A 25,990-nucleotide genomic window follows, 5' to 3' on the forward strand; every position below is an offset into this window, starting at 1 on the left:
TACTGGCAGAAAGTGCTTTAAAGTAAAATATGCTAACATTTCTGGTGTTCCTGGTAATTTTGGCTTTGTCCCTTTTGCTCTTGGTCTAACCCTAACCCATACCTGGACTGCAGTTCCTGAACTTTCCTCCAAAATAGAATTGGACCTTCAGGCTAAAAGAGGTTCTGCACCTGTGCCCTATACTTCAAGGACAAGGTAGCAAAAGGTACCAGTTAGCACCTAGCCAATTTGTTCTGAGAGCCAGTGGGGTGTAATGGTTAACAGCATGGGCCTGGGACTCAGGCGATCTGTGTTTTAGTCCCTGCTCAGCCATGGAACCAACTGGGTAACTTTGGGACAATCACAGACTCTCAGCCCAGCCTACCTCACAGGGGTGTTGTGGGGATAAGAGTGAGGGAGAAGGAGAATGATGTTTTGAGTTCTTTGAAAAAAGAAAAAGGTAGGATATAAATTAGTAAATAAATACAATTGTGTGGACTGGAACTCAGGTGTATGAAGATGTCATTAGTATTGTAAGATCTGCAGGTCACTTTTCAACAAAGATGTTTACAGCTGTGTAAAGCAGGAAACAATGATATTTTGGAGGGAAAAGTTTCTAGTAGGATTTGCCAACTTCAGGGTTTGTACATGTCCCTGTTCATACGTGTTTTGTGTAAAAAGATTTAGCATCATTAATGTAAATTCCTGTCCCCTGCATTACTGGTGATGCTGTTGAAGGGGCGGGGGATGATGAATATGGGGGCAGTGAACTAAGCATGCATCCTCAAAATTAGAATCACCAGTATGTGTGACTAGCAAGGATGAGCAACCTTCTGTTGTCAGCCCAAATTCAACAACTTTTGGCAAGCAATCCTTTCAGATGTGGTCCTACAGCAAAAGGGTTAAAGGTTAAAAATCCCATGGGTCGGCTGAGGGATACTGTGAGTTTAGGGCCAAAGATGCAGAGGATAGAGGCTTTAATACATTAAGAACTGCAGCTTGCATGCCATACTGATAAATACGCCTTAATTTGATCCAGGGTTCACTGGGGCTTGTCTGCAGTTCCTGCTTTTATTACCAGAACTCATACAGAAAGAGAGCACTGTGAGCTTTAAGCATGTTCAGAATACAATACCCCATGCATCTGGAATTAGGGATGTGACCAAAATAAGAGTATGACTTGTAGATATGTTTGAATACAAGCTGCTACCATTTCAGCAATCACAGGGAATATATGGCAGAGAAATGAGAACATATGAGAAAATACTGCAGCAGCTTAACTTCTCCATCCTAAATTAGTACATTTTCCCTTTATACAAAAAGGTTTTACCAGTTCTAGTGTGTCTTTCATTCCAGAAACACTGCTCTCTTCGCCCCATTTTCAATTCTCACAAGCCCCTGGGTGTCTCTTGCTATTATTTTGGTTTAGAGTTTGATCGCTCAGAAGCGACATGCAATTCAAGCTTTCTAACTTCTGAAGACCAAACGGGCAGCAACATTGCTGAAGCTATAGCTGACCCTATTTCCTGCATAGGGAATCAGTTGGAGACCGTCTTGTCGATCTCCTTCCACGGAAGAAAGGCAGCACGCAAGCGTAACTAATGCATCTATCCCTTATCATGGGATGGGATCGTAGAATGCCATGGGTCAACCCGTTAAGAAGTACCGGATGATCAGCAAACCGCTCTGCGTCCTCTCTCTGATCTCCAGGAACACTGCGCCGTCCATCACGGGAATGTCTGGAAGGGAGGCGTCGAGCCGAGAGCAAGCAAGTGCCCGCCTCGAGATTCAAGATCCTCCGGCGAATGAACACACGTGGGAAAGGAAACGCGCAGTCCAGCCCAGGAAGCGCCTGAGCTCTGCCACCGCTAGGAAAGGCTGGTGCCTTTGCACAGCGCCCTCTGCACCTCCAGCCAGGCAGTCGCCTCCAGCAGAGAGTTTCAGCCGCTAGTTCCTCCGCTTTTCGAGATGGAAATGTGCCTGCGCCGTCCTGTGCGCCCATAAACTTGAGGCTAGAATCTGAAAGGCTTTGGTTGTTCCGAAGAAGAATCCTTAATCCCTCTCCCCGATTTGGGATCAAGTGGATTCAGGAGTGCTTTAGTTAAGGAAAGAGTTCCGTATAGTGAAATTGGTTGTTTGGTTGGTTTACCAGTTTGGCACCGAGGTGTTTATTTGTGTTTGTGAATTTATTTGGCCCGCTCCCCTTCAATCACCTCGTATCGAGAGCCTTTATTTATTTATGGAAGCCGTTCCATCCTATATGTACATATTACTCGGAATTAAATCTTTGCCAACTTTGCTGGTTTGCAATCCTATGCAGACCTCTCAAGAAGTAAGCCCTTATATTCCTCTGTATCTATTTTCATGTAAGTGTTGTGTAGGATGACAAGACTTAAGGCAATTCGTATATATATTTGCAGAAGGAAGCCATGTTTTTTAGCTTGCAGCGAAAAGCTAGTCTTGAAATGCGTAAGAATCTGTAAACTTGCTTGATTTCCTTTCAGGAGGAAAAGAAGCAGGGTGTAAATGTGGTGTAATAAATTACAAGCTACTCACCTTTTAGGATTAAAAACAGTGAAGTTTTGTGATATCTATATGCTTTTTCAAAAGAAAATTGCAACAATTTAAGTGGCACTTAGTTCTAAGTAAGTTGTAGACGTAGTCCTTCTGCTGCATATGAACAGAGCTGTGCAACCTTCGTTATTTTATTTATTCATGCATTGACCGTGGCTATTTTGCACTGCACTCATATTGAGAAGCAAGCATGCTTTTTGATTATCAGTAATCAGGAAGGGACAAACAATTAGGAAAAGCTTTCGTTTTCCCAATTACCATGTGAGTGTCTTAACACAGAGACAGCTCTTTGGCTGATTACAGAAAGCTGAGCTAGACTGTAATGGGGCCCTAAGAAGTGATTCACACGTGAGGCATCAATACACACAAGGTTGGTGTTGAAAGCAGGCACGGTCAGGCTCCAGCAGCAGCCTACTGACAAGGCTCTCTTTCTTCCCCATGGCTACCCGCTTGTTCATCTGGCTCTGCTTGGGCCCAGATGATGGTGGGAATGACAAAGGAGGAGGAGATGCCGCTGCTCCTGGTTCTCGGCTTCTCAAGATTGCAAGTGGACGCAATGAGGGGAAGGAGAATGAGGACCGATGGCAGGTGGCAACAGTGGTGGTGGGAAGGTTGGCATGCTGAAGGAGAGGGCCCATTCAGGGGATGTCACCCCAGGGCCTCCAAAATTTGGAGCAGGCATTCTGTTTTGTATACAACACTGGGGCTACTAGTATTATCTTAGTCGAATTCCAGACCAGTGCAAGGATTACTATGCAAGCGTAGGTATCTATTCAAAACCAAGTGCCCCTGACTTAATGGGGCTTGCTCCCTGGTAAGTGAGTATAATTATGAGAGATGCGATCTCTTGCGAGCGCTCTCCAAGCTGCAAAGGATGCTGCGGGCAAGACTGCGCTGCGTAGCTGCTGGGTCCGGCAGGTGGCGCTGTGGCGCAAGGAGGAGAGTGGGAAGGGGGAGAGAGGAGGCGGAGGCAGGAAGTTGCGCTGCATGCCGGGAGCTGTCAGTGCTCTCTCTGGAGTGGCTGGGTGGCGGGGCTCTTCCGGCTCGGGACGCCAAGGTAACCCTCTTTGCCGATGTCTTCCCCGCCGCTTCTCCCCGGGCGCCCCCTGGTCGCGCTGCCTTCGTCGTCCTGGAAGCGCTGGTGCCGGGCTGGGATGCGGGAAGAGTTATGCGAAGGCAGCGTGCGGCGCTCCTCCGGTTTGGTCTGGGGGCTTCCGTTGGAGTCTCCTGTCCACCCCCGACCCGGCGAGAGGTTCCGAGGGCTCGGGAGGTGGGATGGAGGCCTCCCTGGTTCTCTTTCTCTGTATAGTGCTGTTGAAACAGTTCCTTCTGCTTATGTGTTTCCGTCTCTTCCTGATTGCTTGTCTGCTTGCCCATCCTTCCGCCTCTTTACCATTTCTTTTTTGAGACTCCTCCCCCTATTGCAAGTTTGAAAATAAATGGAGGGACGACAGCCCAGATAGGCTTCCATAATAATAGCAGCAGCAGCAAGAACAAGAGCGACCAGTATCTTCCGTGGCTGCACCTGTTTTGCTGCTACCCACCAGATCAGAATCATTTGCAAGGCACACCTGATAGCCAAGCCCAAACCCATATGGCCTTGTCTACCATTTCTTGCTCTAATTCATGAGCATAGGTGGAATTTCTCTTCTCCACCCAACCCTATTCCTAACTCCCTTCCCTGCAATGCCTTTATATGTTGGATTGAGAAATCTTGCCATGTGTATGTACATGCATATATGATTGATATGAAGTAAGTGCTTCTTGTGAATGTTTATTGTTAATATTTAATGTAGATCTATGCACCAAAGAGGGACAGTTTAAACTAGCTTCTCCAAGTTGGTGCTGTACAGATGTTGTGAATATAAGTTTCTGTCTGCCACCACCAGCATGGTCTATAGTCAGGAAACCAGGGAATTGTAATCCAAAACATGGGGCGGGGGGGGGGGGGTACCAGCTTGATGATTGCTGCTTCAAATGTCTGTAAAGTGGTAACCAAACAAACAGTAGTTAATGACTATTCCAAGTTGATTATATGTGATCTTGTAATTACTTGCAATCCCATCTCATTCGTTCAGCAATTCCATTCATGAGAGAGTAAAGCTTATGAATGAACTTGCATAGGATTGCACTGCCATTCACATTTTCTTTCATTTCTTCAGTGACCTCTCCTTCAGAGCTAGCCCCCTGACTAAGTATAGTTGATTTTTGTAAGCCATCCTGAGGCTGCTGCAAAGTACGGCATATACATGTTTAAATTAAATTAATTTATATCATAACTTTTTTTAACCAACCCACCCTTTCCAGTTCATATATAACAACAAACTAAGGTGCACCCTGCCATGGCTTGAATTATGGAAATGATAGCTGGCACCATGACTGCTGGGAAAGTTCACTCATGGTGATTTCTTGTTATGAGTCAACTGACTCTCTATCATATTACTCTTTAGTAAATATGCTTAGGATTGCAGCTTTATATGATTTTTGTATACCTTGCGTTTTCCCAAGAGAATATCATAGAAGAACACTGAATTTGTTGAGTTCAACAGCATTTGAGCTTCAGCTTATACAGTGTAGTGAATAATGCATTTGTGGTCATCCCTGAAGTGGCTGCAAACCTGAACAGGACCATTATACCTGTTATGCTCTTATAATTTATAATCATACTTTCTGGAACTTCAAGGATTGAATAAAAATAATAGCTGAAATACCATGTGGGAACATTTTGGGAAAATCCATAAGCTTTATTTTAGAGAATAGCAGTTTTTCATGAATTCTATTGTATCGCTTTTAAAAATTTTCCTGGATTTGTGTGAGTTTGTTTCGTTCAAAGCATAGCAACTTTAAGATTAGTATGTCCATAGACACTGGAATATTCTCTTTCTTGCTTCTGTAATTGTCTGGTTTACCTCTGGAATCTGTCACTGTCTTACCAAGATGCAAACACAACCGAACTCTGGGGAGAGCCCTCTCAGAAAACCTGCTTAGGACCATATTAAATATCTCTGAATTTTGTTCATGTACTTTCTTATATAGATAGAACCATTCTTGGCTGTCTTGTAAAGCATGGCTTGGATTAGGAGATCATATTTACACAACTTTCTGTCCTTTACTCCTATAGGAAAATTTGAGAAGAGGTGTGTGTGGCCAGGTGTCCTCCCTTTCAGGGGATAGTCTTCTGTTTGATGGACCATTTTGAAGTCCATTTTGAAGTCAACCATAAGCAAAGCAAAAATCCTGGAGCTGCTAGTCAACAATTGCCCCTCTTCTTTTTTTTAGTGACATGCTGGTTGACATCTGGTGTCAACACACCCAGTCCTCGAGCTTAGGTAATTTTGTGAATAATCCACCAATTGTGAAACTAGATGTCCTTGAGCAAGGTGCTGTGTTTCTCACAGTGCATCCTGTGCAAAGGAAGTAAAAGTAAGACCCACTTTGTTTGATGGGACTTGCTCCCAGCTAAGTGTGCGTAGGAATGTATACTATATGCCTAAAATGGAAATAATAAACCCCTAAACCTAAGATGTGTTTGATAGGAGATGAGAGCTCATTGTGTAGGAGTTTTATCAGCACCACTTTATTTGACTTGTACAATTTAAAGGAATTTCTCCCTGGTTTTTTTTTAAAGCTCGTTGCTGACACAAGGTATTCAAAGGAAGTTAAATACAAGAAGAGAGAATCGTATTGGTAGCAAAGGTAATTTACACTGCAGTTGTTGCTGGTAAAACAGTCTGATAATAAAGTCATAATGAAGATTCCTTACTTGGTTGGGGAAACAAAATCCTGGTTGCTTCCCTAAGAAATCATTATTTTAAAATTCTTGAACATGGATGAGCAAATATATGCTCCATTTTGTCTAGTATTATCTACTCTCATTACAGTACCTGATCATTTAGCAAAAATGATGGGGATGTTCATACAAATGAATTAATGGGACTTCATTAATATTTGCTAATTGTGAAACAAGTACGATACAGCTAACAAAGGTATTTATCTGTATAAAATTAACTGCAGGATGATGTCTGTTGCACCATAAGCATTAAGTTATTCTTTCTTACCAAACAAAAGACTTCCACAAAATCCTAGGAATAATATGAGTGATTCCCAAATGTGTGTGTTAGTTGTATTAAAGCTGTAATGTGCAAGTAAATTTTGGAGATGAAGTTCTGAATAAACCAGGCATGCTGGGTCAAGAAGAGAAAACTTTTTATTATGGCAGTGTTCATGGAGAAAGGGAAAAGTAAACACAGGAACTGGTTTGCAGGAAGAAAGAAAGGGGAAATCACTGTTGCTGAATTGTTCCTTTCCAGTTAGCAAGAACAGTATAGCAATTCTGCTATACTGAAGGAGGAGGAAAATACTGTGGGAGATCATGTTTTGAGTCCTTGCTAAGGTGGTATTTGGGCTGAAGGGCAAAATGCACATGGTTCTCTAACCCTTTCTTCTGTAGGAAGGAAAGCAATAGACAGTTTGACACAGTACTCCTTGTATATGTACTTCAGTTTGCAGTGACGACTCTTTGTCTGGGTCTTAGCTTGGTAGGGGAATGCAGAGCTAAACTGCATAAAGGAAGAATTTCCTCCAAGCCCCTGTTACAAAGAGCCCTTTACCTGGGTCTAGCTATAGGGAAAAGCATTTGAGGTATTTGCCTGCACCATGATCCTATGTCTGCTGCAAAGAGAGGAGATTTTACAAAGAGTGAGCAGTAGATTGTAAATGCATTTCTAGCAATTCCCATGCAGCCTATACTGATGATGTGCTCAACACATTTTTTAAAAATGGCATTGTATCTTTCCTGCATTTTGGTGACTATTTAAATAAATATATTTATTAAATGTGATGGTGTAAATTACAAAATCCCCAATGTTACATTTTGGGTTACTTCTGGTGACTGTATTTATAAACCTTTGTCCCCAGTTTGGGACTTGTGGTGAAATTTGCTTTTGAAAACTTTTTAAAAGATGGGTAGAGTAAGTAATGGTTAATAAAGTAGCAATATTTTTTCAAAAGCATGTTAAAAAATAGAGCTGTGTCTAGTAGTTGTATTCCTGCTGGCATAACTCTATGTAGAATTATCCTTAAGCTGTAAGTGCAAGGAAAAATCATATTTTACAAAGCAGGAGTTCATAGAAAGCAAATCTTTATTATTTCCTAACTTGCAGAAGAAACAGTAATTCTGTCAGCACGTATAATGCCGTGGATCACAAAGCAATTGCCTTGGAATGTGAATAATGCAAATGCTGATAATTTAAGCAGTAATTAACAGTAATTAGAATAAATGTAATAAATGTGCTGTAAAAGCTGCAGCTTTGTTGATAGTAAAGTAGGCAGGCTCTTAGCACTTATCTTGCAAAGGCTGAATTCATACTAAAATTTTCTGCAGTTGTAATTGTAGTTAGAAATATCCTATGCGTATAGAAGACCCTTTGTTGGCTTGCTTTTAAGTTTTATGAAACCCTCTTTTGTTCTCATGTTTTCCTATGTACTTGAAGAATATAGCATTGTTTGTCTCTAGCTGATGTGGCAAATACAGTAGTTAATTCTGCTCTCGTGAAAAATTGTAGATTGTTATTACTGTATTTTTCGCTCTTTAAGATGCACTTTTCCCCCCTCAAAAGTAAGGGGAAATGTCTGTGCGTCTTATAGAGCGAATGTGTTTGTGCCTGACGCCCGGGATGCTGCCGGCCCGCCTGCACCACGTGGCACCACCTGGCCGGCACGCGCTCTGCGCACGCTGCTCCGCCCCCCCCCCCCCGGTGCAGGTGAGAGCTGTGCTACTCAAGGGGGGGCGGTGCGGAGGAGGAGGAGCCGTGGGCTTTAACCTGCCGGCCACACAGAGAGACAGACTGCTCACCCCCACCGCCCGGGAAGACCTGCCGCGGAGGAGGAGGAGCCACGGGCTTTAACCCGCTGGCCACATGGAGAGACGGACTGCTCACCCCCACCGCCTGGGAAGACCTGCCGCGGAGGAGGAGGAGCCGCGGGCTTTAACCCACTGGCCACAGGGAAAGACGGGCTGCTCACCCCCACCGCCCGAGAAGACTTGCCGTGGAGGAGGAGGAGCTGCGGGCTTTAACCCGCCAGCCGCACGGAGAGATGGACTGCTCACCCGCACCGCCCGGGAAGACCTGCCGCGGAAGAGGAGGAGCCGCGGGCTTTAACTAGTCGGCCGCACGGAGACACGGATTGCTCACCCCCACTGCCCGAGAAGACCTGCCGCGGAGGAGCCGCGGGCTTTAACCCGCCGGCCACATGGAGAGAGGGACTGCTCACCCCCACCGCCCGGGAAGACCTGCCGCGGAGGAGGAGGTGCCGTGGGCTTTAACCCGCCAGCCGCACGGAGAGACGGACTGCTCACCCGCACCGCCCGGGAAGACCTGCCGCGGAGGAGGAGGTGCCGTGGGCTTTAACCCACTGGCCACAGGGAAAGACGGGCTGCTCACCCCCACCGCCCGGGAAGACTGGCTTTAACCCGCTGGCCGCACGGAGAGACAGACTGCTCACCCCCACTGCCTGGGAAGACTGGCTTTAACCCGCTGGCCGCACGGAGAGACGGACTGCTCACCCCCACTGCCTGGGAAGACTGGCTTTAACCCGCTGGCCGCATGGAGAGACGGACTGCTCACCCACACCACCCGGGAAGACCTGCTGCGGAGGAGGAGGAGCCGTGGGCTTTAATCCGCCGGCTGCACGAAGAGACGGACTGCTCACCCCCACCACCTGAGAAGACCTGCTGCCACTGCGCCGCCCGGAAGACCACAGCTGGCACGCTGCCGGCCCGGCTGCACCACACCTGGCCGGCACGCGCTCGGCGCGCCCTGCTCCGCACCCCTCCTCCGGCGCAGGTGAGAACTGTTAATCACAGGTCAGTGTGTGTTTTCAAATGGCAACCCGTCCTTTAATGAAGCCCATGGGGAAGTGATGGGGAATGTGCCTGTGATTATCAAGAAGCTTTCCATGGATCCCTCCTCTAAAAACTAGGTGCGTCTTATGGTCAGGTGTGTCTTATAGAGCGAAAAATACGGTATATGTGAACATATTTGGCAAAATAAATGTTTTGATGGCCAGTTTTCAATTAGCTGTTACAGTGCTGTATCTGAAAATATAATCTAGAAAATATCTGATTTGGATGCAAGGTAGTCTCCTTTTCAGCCTAAACCTCCCATCTTCAATATGGGTATTACTCTACTAGCTTGTATGATTTGTATAAGGCAACCTTCTGTAATCTGTCCACTCTGGCTAGAGATAAAGGAGCTTTAGTCCACCCCATTTGGAAGGCATTGGGTTGGTGAAAGTTGCTATAAGGATTATTGATTTAATGTATGTTAAATCACTTGATATTCAACAGTATCATGTAAATTTATTTATTTATTTATTAAAAACCTTTGTATGCTGTCCTATTATATAAAAATACCAGGATGACTACAAAATGTAAATGCTACAAGTGACATTTTTATTCCCCATAGCTAGCAGCTATAACAATGGTCAATGTACTAAATTCCTAAGAGGTGGTATATCCTTACCGCCCAGTAAGGATGTTTAAGGTCTGCTGCTTAGTAGTCCTTCCCTGCACTGCCCTTTCTAAGCCATAGGTTTCGTTTTCATAGCTTTCATAGCTATGAAACCATAGGTTTCAAAGTTTATAGCTTTATAGAAGACTGAGCTATGTATTTGGAAAGACATTTAATTTCTATACTGTATATATATATATATAAATTTAATATACTTTATTCTAAATTGCATGGTGATGTATGACAAGACTAAAAGCATGATCATGCAGTATATATCAACAGGATGAAAAGAAACTATGGTGAAAATTATATTGGCAGGCAATGAGGATCTGCACACAGAAAGGTGAAATCCAGTGTCATGAAAGTGGATGTATGCTCACACAGTGGGTACTTCTGCTCTTTCCCCCGGTAGTCTTCTCTTCCCCAAACCTGTTTCAGAGGTTCTTCCAACTCTGTGGAGCAGATTTTGAGAACACATAGTGGGGGAAAAAGAATCTGCCCTTTCCATCCTGCTGACAGAAGCCATTCTGAGTGCAGGTTGGGGTAACTGGATGTAACCCAAATAGCTGAAAGCGTTTTGTCTGATGATAGGCTATTGGTAGTTGGTAGGAGGCATCCCGTTAAGTTGAATGCAATGTGTGGCAGCAGATGCTAATTAGAAATTGAATGCTGCTAAAGACAAAGAGGTTTAAAAAGTCTGTATGCTTATATTTCAAGGAGATATTGTAAAGTTACATCCCAACTGTTTAAGCTATCCAAAAGGGGTATGGATATGGATGATGCTCCAGAGGACAAAAGCAGAAAAAGCTAATGGTTTGCACTGAATGAACAAGTTGTGCAAGATTTTATATTCAAAGCATCTGTCAAATTACATCTTAGAACAGAGCAATAACAAGCTGCAATATTGAATATTACTTGAACACAGCCAAGTGTTCAAATGTGCCTTTTGGATAACTCAGTGTGCTTGGATGCTGCCCTTCATTCTCTTATTTATTTGTTTATTAAAACATTTTTATGCCACCCCATTCGCCGAAGCCTCAGGGCGGCTTCCCAGAAATATATTATGTATTCTTACTCCAGACTACGTAGTAGAACATTATCCCTTCTTTTGTCATTGTCAAACATTGTCATTTAGTCTGTCATCAGATGGAATTTCTAAGATGGTTGCTGAAATTTGAACATTTGTATTGGTTAATCTTTTGTTTAAATGCCACATTCAGGGATGGAGAATGCCCAAGGTCAGTGGACTAATATTCTGTATAGGAAGTAATGGCATTTTCCAGGTTCCATCTCATCTGCTACTAGCTGATCCCTTTGATTTCTGTAGAAGAAAAGCAGTGGAAGGGGCAATACCATCTTTTTCCTTTAGATATGGGGATCCCCAGGGAGAAGAATCAGGTTTACTACCCATCCTGGAAAAATCCCTGGATGCATGGATTTACATCTCTCCATATGAATCAGTGCCTGCCATAGAGTAACATACTATACTTGAACAGTTTTGTAATGTGAGTAAAACCTTTCCACCACACATAACAAAAAGTAATGCTATTGGGCAAAGACAGAGTAATAATAGAGAACAATGTTAGTTAATTTTAGCTGTTTAGGCTTGGCCTTGCATTATGCTGAAATACAGTAGTAAACAGTATGGGAAAAGGTATAAATCTACATATTTGAAATAAGTAGACTGACTCCTCCCACTTCTTTGTGTGAACAGAAGCACTTTCCTCTCAGATGCAAGGGGGGAGCATTTGCATCACCCCCATGATTATCTATTATGAATAACTTGTAGCTTTCTGTTATCTGGAAGTGTTACATTTTAGAAAAAAAAAGTGTGCCATGCAATAAAATGTTACATTCAGTGTTATACCCACTCTCTTTCCTGCTATTTTCAGGTTTTCTTTTGCCCTCAATGGTCAGGCAGCAATACCCAGTGAACATGCAGATCTTCACTGGCCTGTTTTGAGGTCATTCCTCTGTTGTTGCTGCTGTTTTGTGGGTGGGTAGGACAGACACATTTGTACCCATTTGATGTATCCACTGATGATTATAGGCAACTTTCACATCTATCTCTGGAGACACTTTAAAGAAGCCTCACAGTATTAAATAGAAAATGACATACCCAGACAATGAAATGGTTCATTGTACACCTTTCAGATCTTTCCTCCTTCCTTCCATGTTGTTCCATTCCATTCTCCCTCCCAACATGGCATTTTTTTCCTGCTGAGTTAGCATTCTGTGCCATTGAATCTATATGGAACTTTTAGGAGGGGAGGCTCTTCCTTCAGTTCCTTTTGTAAATACTTTGAACATTCACAAACCTTAAGGTTATCCCAAATCTGCCAATACATTCCTCCTGTGTGGGCAAACTGCTGTTTTGCCTATAGCTCTGCATTCATAGGAGGACTTGAATAGGAAATAAATAAAATGAAAGCAGGGAAAGGTGTAGGAGCTGATAAACAGGCTATGGGTTCCCTAATAGTTCCTTAAATTGATGAGATCAGAATGTGGATTTAAAAATTATCCCAAAATGGGTATCTCATTGGCTAAAGAATTCCTCAGTGGAATATTAGCTGTTCACTTTACAGATCAGCCAGTTTTGTTTCCCAGGTTCCACACTATACTGAAATGCTTAAGTTAAAGTGGAAGTGAAAGAAGACTTTGCCAACACTGAGTACCATAGAGCCCATTAGGTAGCAGTACTGGCAGAAAAGGAATCTTTTTTTCTTTGTTGCCGTTGTGGTAGATGCATTCTGTCTAACTGAACTGCTCAAAAAGATCCATTCAGTCGTAGAGGGAAAGGGAAGCTCCAACAGCTCACTGTATTGATTTTGTTGCTTGATTTTCGTAACATTGATTAGGTGTACTCGCTGTCTTGACTGTGCTAGGAACATCAGGGAGAAGTATTTGTTACAGTTGCTTGTTTCAGTTTAGTTCTATTTCCCAAAGGATGTTGCCAGACAGCTTGGATAGCAGCCTAGTTTTTATATCTCAAGAGTCTTGTATCACAAAGGCATTTATCAGCTGCGTGTAATTCAAGAAGTTTTAATTTCATATTTTAATTTTCCTGGATTTTTACACTCAATTTTAGCACTGTTGAGTGAAGTTTTTAGCATACGGCTGCAGACCTAATGTAAATTTTTGTACTTGGTAGCTGCAGAATAACACACTTCCATGCTGCTGAATCCAAATAATATTACTAAGTGTAAAAATGAGTTTTCCCAGCATCAATTTTAAAAAGGAGGGGTTGTTTGTTTTGTATTTTTCATTGCAAATATATCTGCTAGAAACACCATGGACATAGGTATCTGCTTCATAACCTTCTCCTTCTGCTGGACCTATGGTAAAAATGTTAGGTTGATGGACCTGTACTGTCTTCTTTAGTTGGATGCTTCATCTAATCACTACCACTTTTGCTCCCACCCCCTCCATCAGTGGCAAGGAAGTGTTCACATCTAGAAAGCACTGCTTTATTTATTAATGCCTGAATGCAATTTATAGGTCGCCATGTAACCAGAACTACTTACAGGAGCTTGCAGAATACTATTTCAACAAATAAGATTAGAATAACATGCAATAAAGTACAATGAAATAAAGCATTCCAAATATCTAAAACAGATAATTAAAAGCTGGGAACAGAGGAATAAAATAAGCACAGAGGTTGTTTTTAAAAAAATGGAACTCAAATGATAAAAACCTATATTGACAATATTAAAGACCTGCCAAAAATAACAAAAGGGTTTTGGTTGCTACTGAAAAGACATTAAAATACGTGGGATTTCTTTGGAAGTCTGCTTCACAAATAAAAATGAGCAACCAATGGCCATTTCATACATATTCCTCTCTCTGCAGGAATACTTGAAGGAGGCCTGCCTTAAAAATTAGATGTAGGTATAAGAGTTGAATAGAGGAGCTCATGATAATTTCAAGACACAGATTTGTGTGAATGGCAATCATAGGGGAAGAAGTGATCCTCCAGATACCAAGATCCTAAAACAGAAATAACTTTAACACTTAGAATTTCCTAGAAAGTACTGAGAAACGAGAGACAGCAAAACATGCATGTTATATGTTCATAACACATCCACTTCCAGCAATCATGTCTGTATCCAGTAAAGTTTTCCGTATGTTTCAGAAAGCAGCCTCACATACAGTATGTTGCAGTAATACAGAGTCTGTTTGGGCATAAATTATTGAAGTCAGGCTGTACAGATTGGGTTATTAGCACCACAGTCTAAACCTGGGAACATCTTGTACGCATCAAATGTTTCCTTTTATTGATCAGAAAAGTCCATAGGAGCTATTGAAGGATGGGCATACTTTGAACAGACTAAGAAGTGTTTCCTAATATATTATCTGCTTGAGTTGTATGAAGCCCTTCAGTTTTTGGCCTTGCTTACAAGAAAATACTGGTTTTAAATAGTTTGTGCATCTTAACATTTTTGTTTTATGATAGGTGTTTTTGCAAGTTTTGGTAAACATTCCCACTGTCCCTGTAGTGACAGTTCCCCTCCCAGGTTCTGATGGTCAGGGGTGCACTGTGGAACATATTCAGGAGTTTGTAAGAAGAATGGTGGCCGAAAATTAGGTGAACTTACAACTCATAACTTCTGTGAGTTGGGAACTCTGTTCCAGCAAAAGACGGCTGTGTGATTTTGGGCAGTCCCCACCCCTTCCATTCAGCCTTCTGCATTGCAGCTGTGGCAGGGCGGGCACTTCCAGAAGGCAGTGAAGTTTAGAAATCATCCTTTACCTATAACCAGCGCCTTTCTGTTTCTGAGCCAATGTTTTTATGGACTTCAGGATACTTATACCTCACCTGGCTTTTTGCATTTGATTGACAGTCTGAATTCCACAGCAGTTACAAGGTATGGTTTGGAAAATATAAATTATTGTTCTGTCTCTTCCAGCTAACAACTTTACATGAATTGCAAGCTAGTCTCTAGTGGGACTCTGCGGGAGGATGAATGCGGAGGAGGTGGAGCTACTGGGTGACTCCAAGTACAGGAACTATGTGGCAGCTGTAGACAAGGCTCTGAAGAGCTTTGAGTACTCTAGTGAGTGGGCTGACTTAATTTCATCGCTTGGAAAGCTAAACAAGGTATGCAGCAGGTTTTCGAAAGAATTGGGAGGACTGAGTTTTGAGGGAGGATTTAACTCTAATTAATGTAGTTATAAAATTTATGGCATTGGTGTCTTTTCTGAATTACTGGAAGAAAAATGGGCTGGCAGATAATTTTAGATCTCAGGCTTTTGCTTAATGTAGTGGAAGTCAAAGTTCTGGCGTAACAGAATCTTCTGTGAAGCAGATGCTTTTTCCTAATCTGCACACTAGGCAAACTCTCACCTGTATCTTTAGATCTATCTTCTATCTAAAGATCTACGTATCTTCTATCTAAAAATAGATGATGTATATGTGTCTGTCCATGCCATAGCTCCAACAGCATGAAAGCTAGATGCCTCAAACTTGGTATGAATACTAAGGTGAACCTAGAGGTGCACACATCAAGGGTATTTGGGTTTTTTTTAAAAAAATATAAGTTGAATATGAATCTCTGTGTTTGAAGTCTTCAGTACCTAACCAGTGCATAGTTCCAAGTTACAGTGCAATGCTAGCCACTGCACCACACTGGCTCTCTAGACCTGCATCTTCAATGGCAATCAATATAAATGCACAATATTAAATATGTATTTCTATAAATATATTTAAACAAGGATTCCCCTCATGGAAGCCCTGCATCTATGTGGCAAATGATTATATGGCTGTATTTGCTTAGATTGATAAAATACAGCACAAGGGCCAGAAAAATAAGCCATTAATTCTTTTACTTATTTTTAATTTTCTAATATTAGTGAGGCTAAAAATTAGAAAAGTAAATTTGCTAGATCGGAGTTTTTGGTAGCTATATGAGAAGTGGCTTATATATGGCTTAGCAGAACATATTTAGATTAGTAGGTTTAAAACGAATACCCTATTTTCAGTATCTATAGAATGTATCAGCACTTTCAAAATATACTGCAATGTTTTTTGTCAGGTTCTCCAGAACAATGCGAAGTACCAAGTAGTACCAAAAAAGCTGACCATAGGAAAGCGCCTTGCACAATGCCTTCACCCTGCCTTGCCAGGTGGGGTTCACCGGAAGGCACTTGAGACATATGAGATCATCTTCAAACTCATTGGGCCCAAGCGTCTGGCCAAAGATCTCTTCTTATACAGGTAAAAATAATGACCGTTACATTTTGAGTTGGTTGTCTTAACCACATTTTTGTTAGAATAAAATGTTTTTATATTGCTTCTATAAATCAAAATATTTCACACATGTGTCAATATTAGTATTATTGTATTAGTATTATTAGTATTATTAGACTACAGTTATGTGCTGTGTATTCTCCTCTTGTAAGGAACTTAATGTAGCTTACATAGTACTCTTCTGCTCCATTTTTATCTTCACATCAACCTTGTGAGTTTGGTTAAACTGAGAATCTGTGACTGGCTCGAAGTTGCCCTGTGAGTTTCATGGCTGAGTGGAGACTAGAACACAGATCTCCCAGATCCCCAGACGAACACTCTGACCACCACACGTCTCTTCATCTGAAAGAGGAGATTTTATCATTTGAAATGATTGAGAAGTGCTATGGACTTCATAGGGCTTATACAAAGCAAGTCTCTGGAAAATGGAGAAAAAATATAAGTAGGCAGTTTGAAGATTCTTTTGTCTTGCTGTGATTAAATGAAGACATCAGTATAAGTTGTCAGTGACCAGTGTTTCCCATCCTAAAAGACAGATGATAAGCATTCATCCATCCATTCATTCAATTTAATGTATTCAAGGCCTGGATCAAAATACTAACTTTTTACAGATGCTTCCTTGCATGCAGAACTGCTCCTTGAGGCAGTGGTCATCATTGTGATCATGGCTACATTATAAAACCAAACCTCACACCAAAAAATGGCCAGTTTGCTGTTTGTACAGCTGGTTTCCTTAAGCATTTCTCCATGTAGCTGTATGGAAGAATAAGGAGAAATCTAGTTGTGTGAATCACCACGAATACAGGAAAAAAGTTAAAGCAATTGAACTTAATTTTCTTCTCTAGGAGGACAGATCAAAAGCTAACAACAACAGATACACGTTTGATAATTTAAAAGCCCTGTGTTGTCCAAGTGGCCAGATTGAGGCTGATTTCTGTTTGCTTAAAACAGCTGCAGAAATAGTAGTTTTGTATAACCAGTGTAATGTTGAAATTTTGAAGAAAATTCAGTGCAGAATGTTCTTCTATAACACAGAAAGAATAACATGAGTGAATAAGTAGAGATACGTGTTTTGAAAAGCCTGATTTTCTTTTGCCATAAACTGGTGTAATTGTACACCTCCCAGAGAGCCCTAAATTGGGCTATAGGTTGTGGCATATAAATTTAAACATTAAATAAATGTGTTAGTAAATAAATGCTGGTATCCTGCTGTGAAAAAAATTGCTTGGATGTTGTTGTTGTGATATATATATATATATATATATATATATATATATCTGGATACCAGCAAAAAATTGGATTGGAACAATTTAACTTATTTTTATTCCTCTACAGTAGCCTTTTCCAGTTTTTTCTTTGTTTTTTTCTAATAGATAATGATACTATTTGTTTTATTTGTATAAACAGTAATAAAAAACAAAGCCAGAATTTGCAAGAGGGAAGTTGCCTTGGTTGTAAATATAATAAAATATCAACTTGTAAACTTGTGCCAGTCTAGAGTAGCAAAAAATGGTTTTAGACAACCAACTGCATAACATACACATTTAATCATGCAATTAAAAATCAGAGATGTGCATTGCTCAAGTCTTTGAAACTTCCATAAGAATTTACTGTGAGCAAAACTCTTGGGATGGTTCTACTAGAAAGAAGGGTGAAAGTTTTTGCCAATTTCTCCTTCTCACTTGTCATTCCCCACGCAAAAAGCTGTTCTGTCACAAGGACTGCAGTGGGAAGAGAAAAATTTCCTCCTGCTCTTCCTCAGCTGGAATCTCAACAGGATCTCAGTCTAATCTCTGAAAAGAAGGAGAGCTTTTGCTTGTGGTTGAGCCAGTCTCATGGTTATAACCATGTTGTGAAAATGATGCATATAAATCAATCTAGTCCCCCTTCAACACAACTGCTATATTAGACTCTTCAATCACTTGTTGTTATTGCTGTTCTTTTTATAGTTCCGGTCTGTTTCCTCTTCTCGCCAATGCTGCTATGTCTGTCAAACCAGCATTACTCAGCTTGTATGAAGTTTATTACCTTCCTTTGGGCAAAACATTGAAACCCGGCCTGCAGGGGTTATTAACTGGGATACTTCCTGGTTTGGAAGAGGGATCTGAGTACTATGAGAGGTAAGGCTGTAGTTTAATGTAATTAATGCTACTATAAAAACTTGTCCTCTGTGGAATTTTGAGCCTCTTGGCTGATTGTTTCATGGGACCTAGCTGCACAAAAGGGAAAGGTCAAAGCTTCCTCTAGGTAACATATGTTTTCTGTGTTCTGTAGTTCACTGGCTGTGTCAAAATCTTCATCTTCTTCCTGATACCTCTGACCAAAGTATGCTTTCTAGTGTTGAGGTGTATGTGTGGTTTTAATTGGTGAAAGTCTGGCATACCCAACCAATATGCATAAGGCTAAGGTTTCTGTAACTCTCAATAACTTTAGCTTCCTGTTTGCAATAGAACACAGTCTTTTTCATTCTTTGGGTGCTCTCAGATGGAGGGCTCCTATCACAGATGCGTTCTGCAGATTTCTTAGGGCTTCTTTCCTTAGTAGATTTTTTTAATAGAAAGGGAAAAGATTGAAGAAATGGTAAAGAAAAACAGAAAGGTTACAAGTAAAATATGATGTCTTCATCCCTATGAAAAGTTCTGAAGGAGCCAGCACAGTTTCATAATTAATGCCTCATCTGGAAGTACCCTAAGATTATTTCGTTATCTAGACTTCAGTTTTATTGGTCTCTTATTGTCGCTTCTTGTGTCACAGAACAAACACTCTACTGGAGAAAGTAGCTGCTGCAGTGGACCAGTCAGCTTTCTACAGTGCTCTGTGGGGTAGCCTTCTCACTAGTCCTGCAGTTCGGCTGCCTGGAATTACTTATGTTCTCTCCCATCTGAACAGAAAGCTCTCCATGGAAGACCAGCTTTATATAATAGGCAGTGACATTGAACTGATGGTAAGGGTCAATAAAGCATAATGTTTGTGGTTGTCCAGCCCCAGTTATTTGTCAACTTAATTTTTGAAATAGCAATTACATAAGGGAGTTCATTCTGTATGTATTGTAGCAGAAGCTGAAGTGTAGAGTATTTGTATGTTACATGTCTGCTTGCTCAACAGAAGTTCTCTTGCTTGCTTTCTCCAGCCCAACCCTATACAGCTCCCAGAGTGTTCTTCAAATGGTCCCCCAATCCTCCAGAGCAGTTTTATGGTGTTGCAAAGGAAATTTCTATTCTTTTAACAAACAGTAGATGCAACCCACCTAGTATGAAAATACTTTTAAAGTATGGTAAGTTTCTTTGTTCATCAGGCTGAATCAAAGAGCACACTATAAATTTGAGTACCTTAAAGTTGCAGTAAGTTCAGTATGAGAATCAAGCCTTTTCCACAGAGATCAGTGGGACTTAGTTAGACTGGATTTTGCTGATAAATTAAGCCTGATGAGCCAAGTAATCCTTCCTACTTTTCAAGTAATTCAGACTTTTATGCTATCAACATGTAATTAAAAACTGTTTCTGAAAGGCTGAAGAGTTACATCCAGGAAGTGTCTCTTGTGGACAGGAAGGCTCTTCACTCTTCAGAAGACTACTGATGCATCAAGGGAAATCTCATTGGTAAAATGGGAATGTGTCAGTTTTCCTTGATTTCTCCCATCTTTACTGCTTCCTTCCCAGAAATCTGCTTTGGAGAGTTGGGTGATGCAATGGCACAGTGGGGAGTGGCACTGCAGGCTTCAGTGGAGTGGAATCGCTGAAAATGAACTCTATTCATTGCTGGCAGCAAGAGTATTCTTGCAGAGTTCCACTTGGAGACATGACAATCAGTGGACTGTCCTATCTCTTGTTGGCGGAAGCAGCATCTAACCTGTATTTTTATCTGTGTCTTTACCTGTTTTTGCAATGTGGTTACTGTAAGCCCATGGAGTAGGATATGTGTATGTGTAGGGCATACTGTTCCACAACCTTCTAGTGTTTACTGTATTGGATACCATGGGTTTATAGCCTGAATATCTGAGAGTATCTATCACCTTCATAAGTTTCGTAATGTTATTTCCATGATCTCCACATTTCTTTCTGTTCTCTTCATTTGAAACATTACTTTGTTAATGGCCAAGTTTGGCTCATTGCCTTTAGAGAACAGTTCCCTTGATCTCTCTTCTGCAAGTAATGGAGGGACAAAACCATGGTTTCCCTCCTGACCTGTTTGGCGTGCTTGCCCTGGACATCATGTAGGATGGGCAGGTCTAAAAGCCATGGCCAGATTGTGCAGAGAGAAGAAGGGTGCTAGCAACATGAAAAATCATGGGACAGCATCCCCCAAACTTGGCGGCAGTTAAAAGGAGTCAGTGACTCCAGTATGTGTGTTTGCACAGTAAACAAAGCAGGATTACTGATTATGCTTGTTCTGAAACAACTGTTTCTACCATTTTGTTTCAGGTTGAAGCAGTAAGCACTTCAGTGCAAGATTCCAGTGTATTAGTACAGAGGAGCACCCTGGACCTGATACTTTTCTGTTTTCCATTCCACATGAGTCAGGTAAAAGGCTACTAAAAACCTATTCAGTTAAATGACCTGTTACATAGACCCATGGATATAAATTTCAACCATAGTGTATTCTAAGTGATAACAGACTAACTCTCCAGGTGCTAGGCTTTTATCTTGACACTTCTCCTAAGTGAGACCTGGAGAATGGGATATATATAGCAAAGCCCTTTCATATGCGCAGAATGGGAAGCAGGAAGTCCATTAGCCCAACTTCTTTTCTAGTGGCCACTCCTCATGCAGAGGTAGGCAGCTTATAAACTTCTAGATGTTTTGGTGTAAGCCCTAGCCAGCCTAGCCAAGTGTGTGGGATGAGAGGCATTGTAGGGTGTAGGGCTGCAAGTTGCCCAGCTGTGCCTCCAGTAACGCTGCTGCAGGAAGTCCTCTGAGTTTTCTTGGTGATTTTTGGGATTGCATAAAATGTTGCCATTACAAAGGAAATGCTGAAAATGGTGTGAGTGAGAGAGAGGCAGAGAGAGTTTTGGTCCTGGCCCTCATACCTGTTAATCATGTTCCCCATATTAATATAATAAAATAATTGATTTTTAACTAGTTGAATGTGTAATAACTGATATTAGAAATTCTGAAAGTCAGGTTTTAGTTTATCTGACTTTTTGTTAAACCATGGATCTTGAGGTAGAGCTTGCATGCATAGGAATGTGTATGTAAGTTGTGCACACAGATTGAAATGGATGGGAAGGTGACTACACCTTTCAGCTTCCTGCACACGTGGAGGTTGAGGAAGGGGTGGAAAGGGTGGCAGGGGATCTTGCTGCAAAGAGGGCAAGGTTGTCACCACTCCCTTTGTCAAGCAAAGATCTGCTTGTCAGTTCACCATTTGACAGTCATCCAGTAAAAGTGAAGTAATGTAATTGAAGCCACAGGACAAACTTCCTTCCCGGAAGCAGACCAGATTTGCCTGACAAAACAAACTACCATGGCTTACACAAGATAGGTTGCTGTGTTGTATGAACCCAGAATTAGACACTTCTGTTTGACTGTTGTTTCATTTAATATGCAAAAATGTATGCTTGCTCAGATGACTTGAGATACCTTGGATCAGCCTCATTGTTTATATAAGATCGGTATATTCACAAAACTTTACATTTGCTTTAAAATTGTGGGTAAAGGAGAAGACTTTTGAGTTTGTTTTTTGGTCCCTTGTACTGTGTACTTTACCAAATAAAATGTGATTCTAAGATGGGGGCGGTAGCACTGCCCGCAAAATGTGGTGGTTCTTTGTGGCTTCTGTGCATCACACATATGGGTACCGCTGTAGAGCCCATAGGTGTGAATGCACAGGTAACCACTTGAAGAAAGTCAGTTACAGTTAAGTGGCCTTACTTTATTGCCTGCTGATACTTGCAGAGGCACAAGCCACTTTAGGGAGAGGGGTTGCTACTAATAATTGAAGTCCTTTACTTCTGTTAGGCTCCAGAGTTTTCCCTATTTGAATACTGAGTTGCTGTGAAAAAGTTAAAATCTTTTTCTTCATCTTTAGGGAACCCTTGAATGTGTAACATGTTTCTGTTTGTTGTTTAATTTAACCTTCCCAATTTTAGGCAACTCGACCAGACATGATCAGAATTCTTTCCGCATCTCTTCATGTAGTTCTGCGCAGAGATATGTCACTCAATAGAAGACTTTATGCCTGGCTTCTAGGTAGGTGCACAATTTATACTTTTACTTATTGAAAAATTAGAATTCTCTTTTCAGTTTGCAAGAATCCTTAAAACAGGAAACAGATTTTTAAAAGAAATCTAGAAATGCCATTTAAAACATCAAAGATAATAAGAAAAACTGAAGCAGTAGCTGCTCTCTACCAAGTAAAACTAAACACAGGCCAAATAAACACTTACCATAGTAGAAAAGAAAGATTTATGTTAGGAACTACTTTTAGTGTTTGGGATTGTCTTGATCTTTGTGGTTTCGCAAGATTTGTGGATATTGACAAGGTGCTTGTCTATGTTTGTGCATCCTCCTCTGTACCAAATCCTTACTCCTCCTAGTTCATAAAAGCCAGCAAGGGAGAAACAACCAGCTGGGCTAGGGAGGTTATTAATGCCTTGTGAGAGGGAGTGGTTCCATGACACCCTGAAAAGGTAGAAATGAGACCACTTCTGAAAAAAAAACCTCTTTGACCTGGAAGACTTTAATAACTTTAGACCAGGAGCAAGTATTCCTTTCCTGAGCAAGGTTCTTGAGTGGGTGGTGACTAACCAGCTCCAGGAACTCTTGGATGAGACTGATTACCTAAATCCATTTCCGTTGGGTTCTGGATTTGATAAGGAATGAGCCTTGGTCACCCCACATGATGACCTATCCTGGGAGACCCTGTTGATATTGCTGGACCTCTCAGCAGCTTTCAGTACCATCGACCATAGAAACAGATCGAGTTAGAAGGGGCCTTCCAGGCCATCTAGCCTGACTCCCGGCTCCAGCCAGCTCCGCTCACAACATGCCCACCATGTGCATCTCTAGCCTGTCCTTGAACACCCGCACCAATGTGGCCTCAACCATCTCCTGTGGAAGCCCATTCCATACCCTAGGGGTCCTAACTGTCAGGAAGTTCCTGGCATCCAAGTTGAACCTTGGTTCCTGAGCTTCGCTCCGTTGGAGCATGTCCTGCCCTCCTCTGCAGGGGAGAACAGATCTCTACCCACCTCTGTGTGATACCCCCTCACACACCTGTATGTCACCAACCGATCCTCTCTGAGTCTCCTCTTCTCCAGGAAGAGAATAGTATCCTCAGACCATAGCATCCTTCTGGGCAAATTCTCTGAAGTTGGAGTGAAAGGTACTGCATTGTAGTTGCTCAACTCCTTGAAGGGCCATTTCCAGAAGATGTTTGTTGGGGAATATTGTTCAACCATGTGGATTCTTCAGCATGTAGTTCCTTAGGGGTTGGTGGGAGAGGGGGTCATCCAAAGTTTTGAAGTGCATTGCCATCACTATGCTCAATCCAGACCTCACTAAATTTCTGCTGATGCGTGGTTCCTCTAACGGGATGGAGGTTGTTCAACCTGTTTTAGATGGCGTTGCATTCCATCTTGAAGGAGCAAGTTCATAGCTTGGGGGTCCTCCTTGATGTCTTTGTCACTTGAGCTTCATGGCCTAAATGGCATGGAGTGTCTTCTACCAGCTTCAGCTGGTGGTGCAACAATTCCCCTACCTAGACAAGGGATAGTCTGGTTTCAGTAATCTATGCTCTGGCAATCCCTAAATTAGATTACTTCAGTGCACACTACAGTAGGCCGCCCTTGAAGACTGTTCAGGATCTGGAGCTCATGCATAATGCAACAGCCAGATTAATGTCTGGTATCCATAGATTTGAACACATAAAAACAGTTCTGGCCTGCTTGCATTGGTTGCCTGTGTGCTTCCAAGCCCAATTTCAAAGTGCTGGTTTTAACCTATAAAGCCCTACACAGCTTGGAATTGAAATACTTGATGGAGTGCTTCTCCCAACAGCAATCCACCCAGACACTATGCTCAGCGTCCAGGTCCTGCCTTCAGATGCCAGTGCCAAGAGGGCAGCTTCAAGAGGGAGGGCTGCCTTTCTGGTGCCCCTGCCCCCAATTTATGGAATGACCTCCCCACTGAAGCCTGCCTGGTGCCAACCTTATTTTTTTGCACAATGTTGACAATTCCCTTTATGCCAAGGCTTTTTTCAGATGTACTTGGTTATTTTCTTTTACAGGGTTATTTTTTCACTGTATGTCTTTAGCGGCTTTTAGTTTTTTATGGTTGCCTACTGGACTGGATAGGCCTTTGGTCAGATCCAGCAGGGTGGTTCTTGGCAACCTGTCTATGGAGTTCCCTCGGCAAAGCCCCACTAGTCCTTTTCTCACCATTTGGAGAAAAAATAGGTTTTCTTTTCAGTTTTAGTTCAGCAGTTGTTTGAAAGGTGAGGCAGAAAGCTGTTTTATGGAGCTTTGCTTTTGATACTTTTTTTATCTGATGTTTTATCATTATGCAATTTCAATATACGTGTTTGAATGAATTGTCTAAGTGATAGCTGAGCGTCCTTTCTGCATTATCTTTAATGGTGTCATGTGCCCTTTATTATTTAATAAATAAATGTGCCAATTATACCAACTCAGTGTGCCACCTCAAGGCTAAAGCAAGGGTGTTTGTTCTCAGAGGTTCCAGTCTGTCTTCCTGGCATTTCCCAGATGGTCACACTCCCTTTGCTTACTCCCTTTCCCTCAAGTGTGATTATTTAGTGGGGCAGTTGCGGGGGGTTGTGCAGTCCTTCTTGCCTCCTTCAAGGTTGAAATGTCCCTTCTAAGGCATAATTGCTGGCAGTATAAGTTTTAGCCTAAAAGATGGTATGGTTTCCCCCTCTCCAACCGCATATCCATTACTAGAAGGTGGCCCCTGAGAGTTTCTCTGAAACTTAATTTAACCTTTGGGCTGAAAGGTATTCAGTTTTCATAGAGTGAAGCAGCTCTGTGAGATGGTATGCACCTTAAGGGGTGCGGGGATAAGGACCATCTGTCAGCCAGCCTGAAATTGATGCCTTAGTTTTGAAATATCTTATTTGGGTTGAATTACATTTAACGTAGCTAGACTGACTGTACATTGAGAGCAGGGGTAGGCAATGTTTTGCTTTCACAGGCATGGGAAACCCGACTCCTAAATGGCCATGTTAGTGCTATGGAGCACCAAATTCTGAAGCTGAATTTGACTTGCATAGCACCCTTGTATAACTGCATCTTTTAGGATCACAGCCTGAGATGGAGCTATGAACTAGAAATATCCTAATTCAAATCTCACTTGATCCATGAAATTAGCAGTTACAGGACTTGTTTCTGTCTAAACATGCATAGGATTACAAGCTCTAGGCAAGTTACCTATATTGTAAAAGGTTAAGATAAGGGTTAAGATAAGCTAATGAAGGAAGGACTTTAAGCATTCAGAAGAGCTACATCAGTGTTAATATTATATTATCATTTCCTTATCAACTCTTGTCAAGCCTACATTATTATTTTTCTGGAAAAAATTAAGTTTAGCATTCATTATCCAGAATGCTGGAAATTTCTGTACCAGCAAAACTAGCCTGATATTTTGCTCTTAATGCAACTAGTTGCCTTTTATTAAATTAAATTTAAAATGGTCTTTCCTCTTGCCAACAATATTTGGACGGCAAA

At 41.7% G+C, this 25,990-nt stretch overlaps 2 protein-coding genes across 7 annotated transcripts in view; one reads left to right on the top strand and one right to left on the bottom strand.

Annotated features, from left to right (window-relative positions):
• The window catches only part of UBE3D (ubiquitin protein ligase E3D), a 75,652-nt gene extending 73,897 nt beyond the window's left edge, over positions 1–1,755 (bottom strand). For both annotated transcript variants that reach the window (XM_044422111.1, XM_044422110.1), the window contains exon 1: positions 1,646–1,755. In XM_044422111.1, coding sequence (XP_044278046.1) covers positions 1,646–1,707 — 62 coding nt within the window. In that variant the 5' untranslated portion in view covers positions 1,708–1,755. The remainder of the gene's footprint in view (positions 1–1,645) is intronic.
• Positions 1,756–3,538: 1,783 nt separating this feature from the next.
• The window catches only part of DOP1A (DOP1 leucine zipper like protein A), a 62,696-nt gene continuing 40,244 nt past the window's right edge, over positions 3,539–25,990 (top strand). The window contains exons 1-8 of one of the 5 annotated variants that reach the window (XM_044421672.1): positions 3,539–3,610; positions 6,182–6,249; positions 14,972–15,162; positions 16,097–16,278; positions 18,261–18,431; positions 19,066–19,255; positions 20,733–20,831; positions 22,400–22,499. In XM_044421672.1, the coding sequence (XP_044277607.1) occupies positions 15,025–15,162; positions 16,097–16,278; positions 18,261–18,431; positions 19,066–19,255; positions 20,733–20,831; positions 22,400–22,499 (880 nt within the window). In that variant the 5' untranslated portion in view covers positions 3,539–3,610; positions 6,182–6,249; positions 14,972–15,024. Of the gene's footprint in view, positions 3,611–5,674; positions 5,883–6,181; positions 6,250–14,971; positions 15,163–16,096; positions 16,279–18,260; positions 18,432–19,065; positions 19,256–20,732; positions 20,832–22,397; positions 22,500–25,990 lie in introns of those variants that run through there. The other 4 variants (XM_044421673.1, XM_044421674.1, XM_044421675.1 and 1 more) reach the window with 4 other exon arrangements.

This window comes from Varanus komodoensis, unplaced genomic scaffold (assembly GCF_004798865.1).
Source record: "Varanus komodoensis strain SLA01 unplaced genomic scaffold, ASM479886v1 scaffold12, whole genome shotgun sequence".
In the NCBI taxonomy this organism is placed as follows: domain Eukaryota; kingdom Metazoa; phylum Chordata; class Lepidosauria; order Squamata; family Varanidae; genus Varanus; species Varanus komodoensis.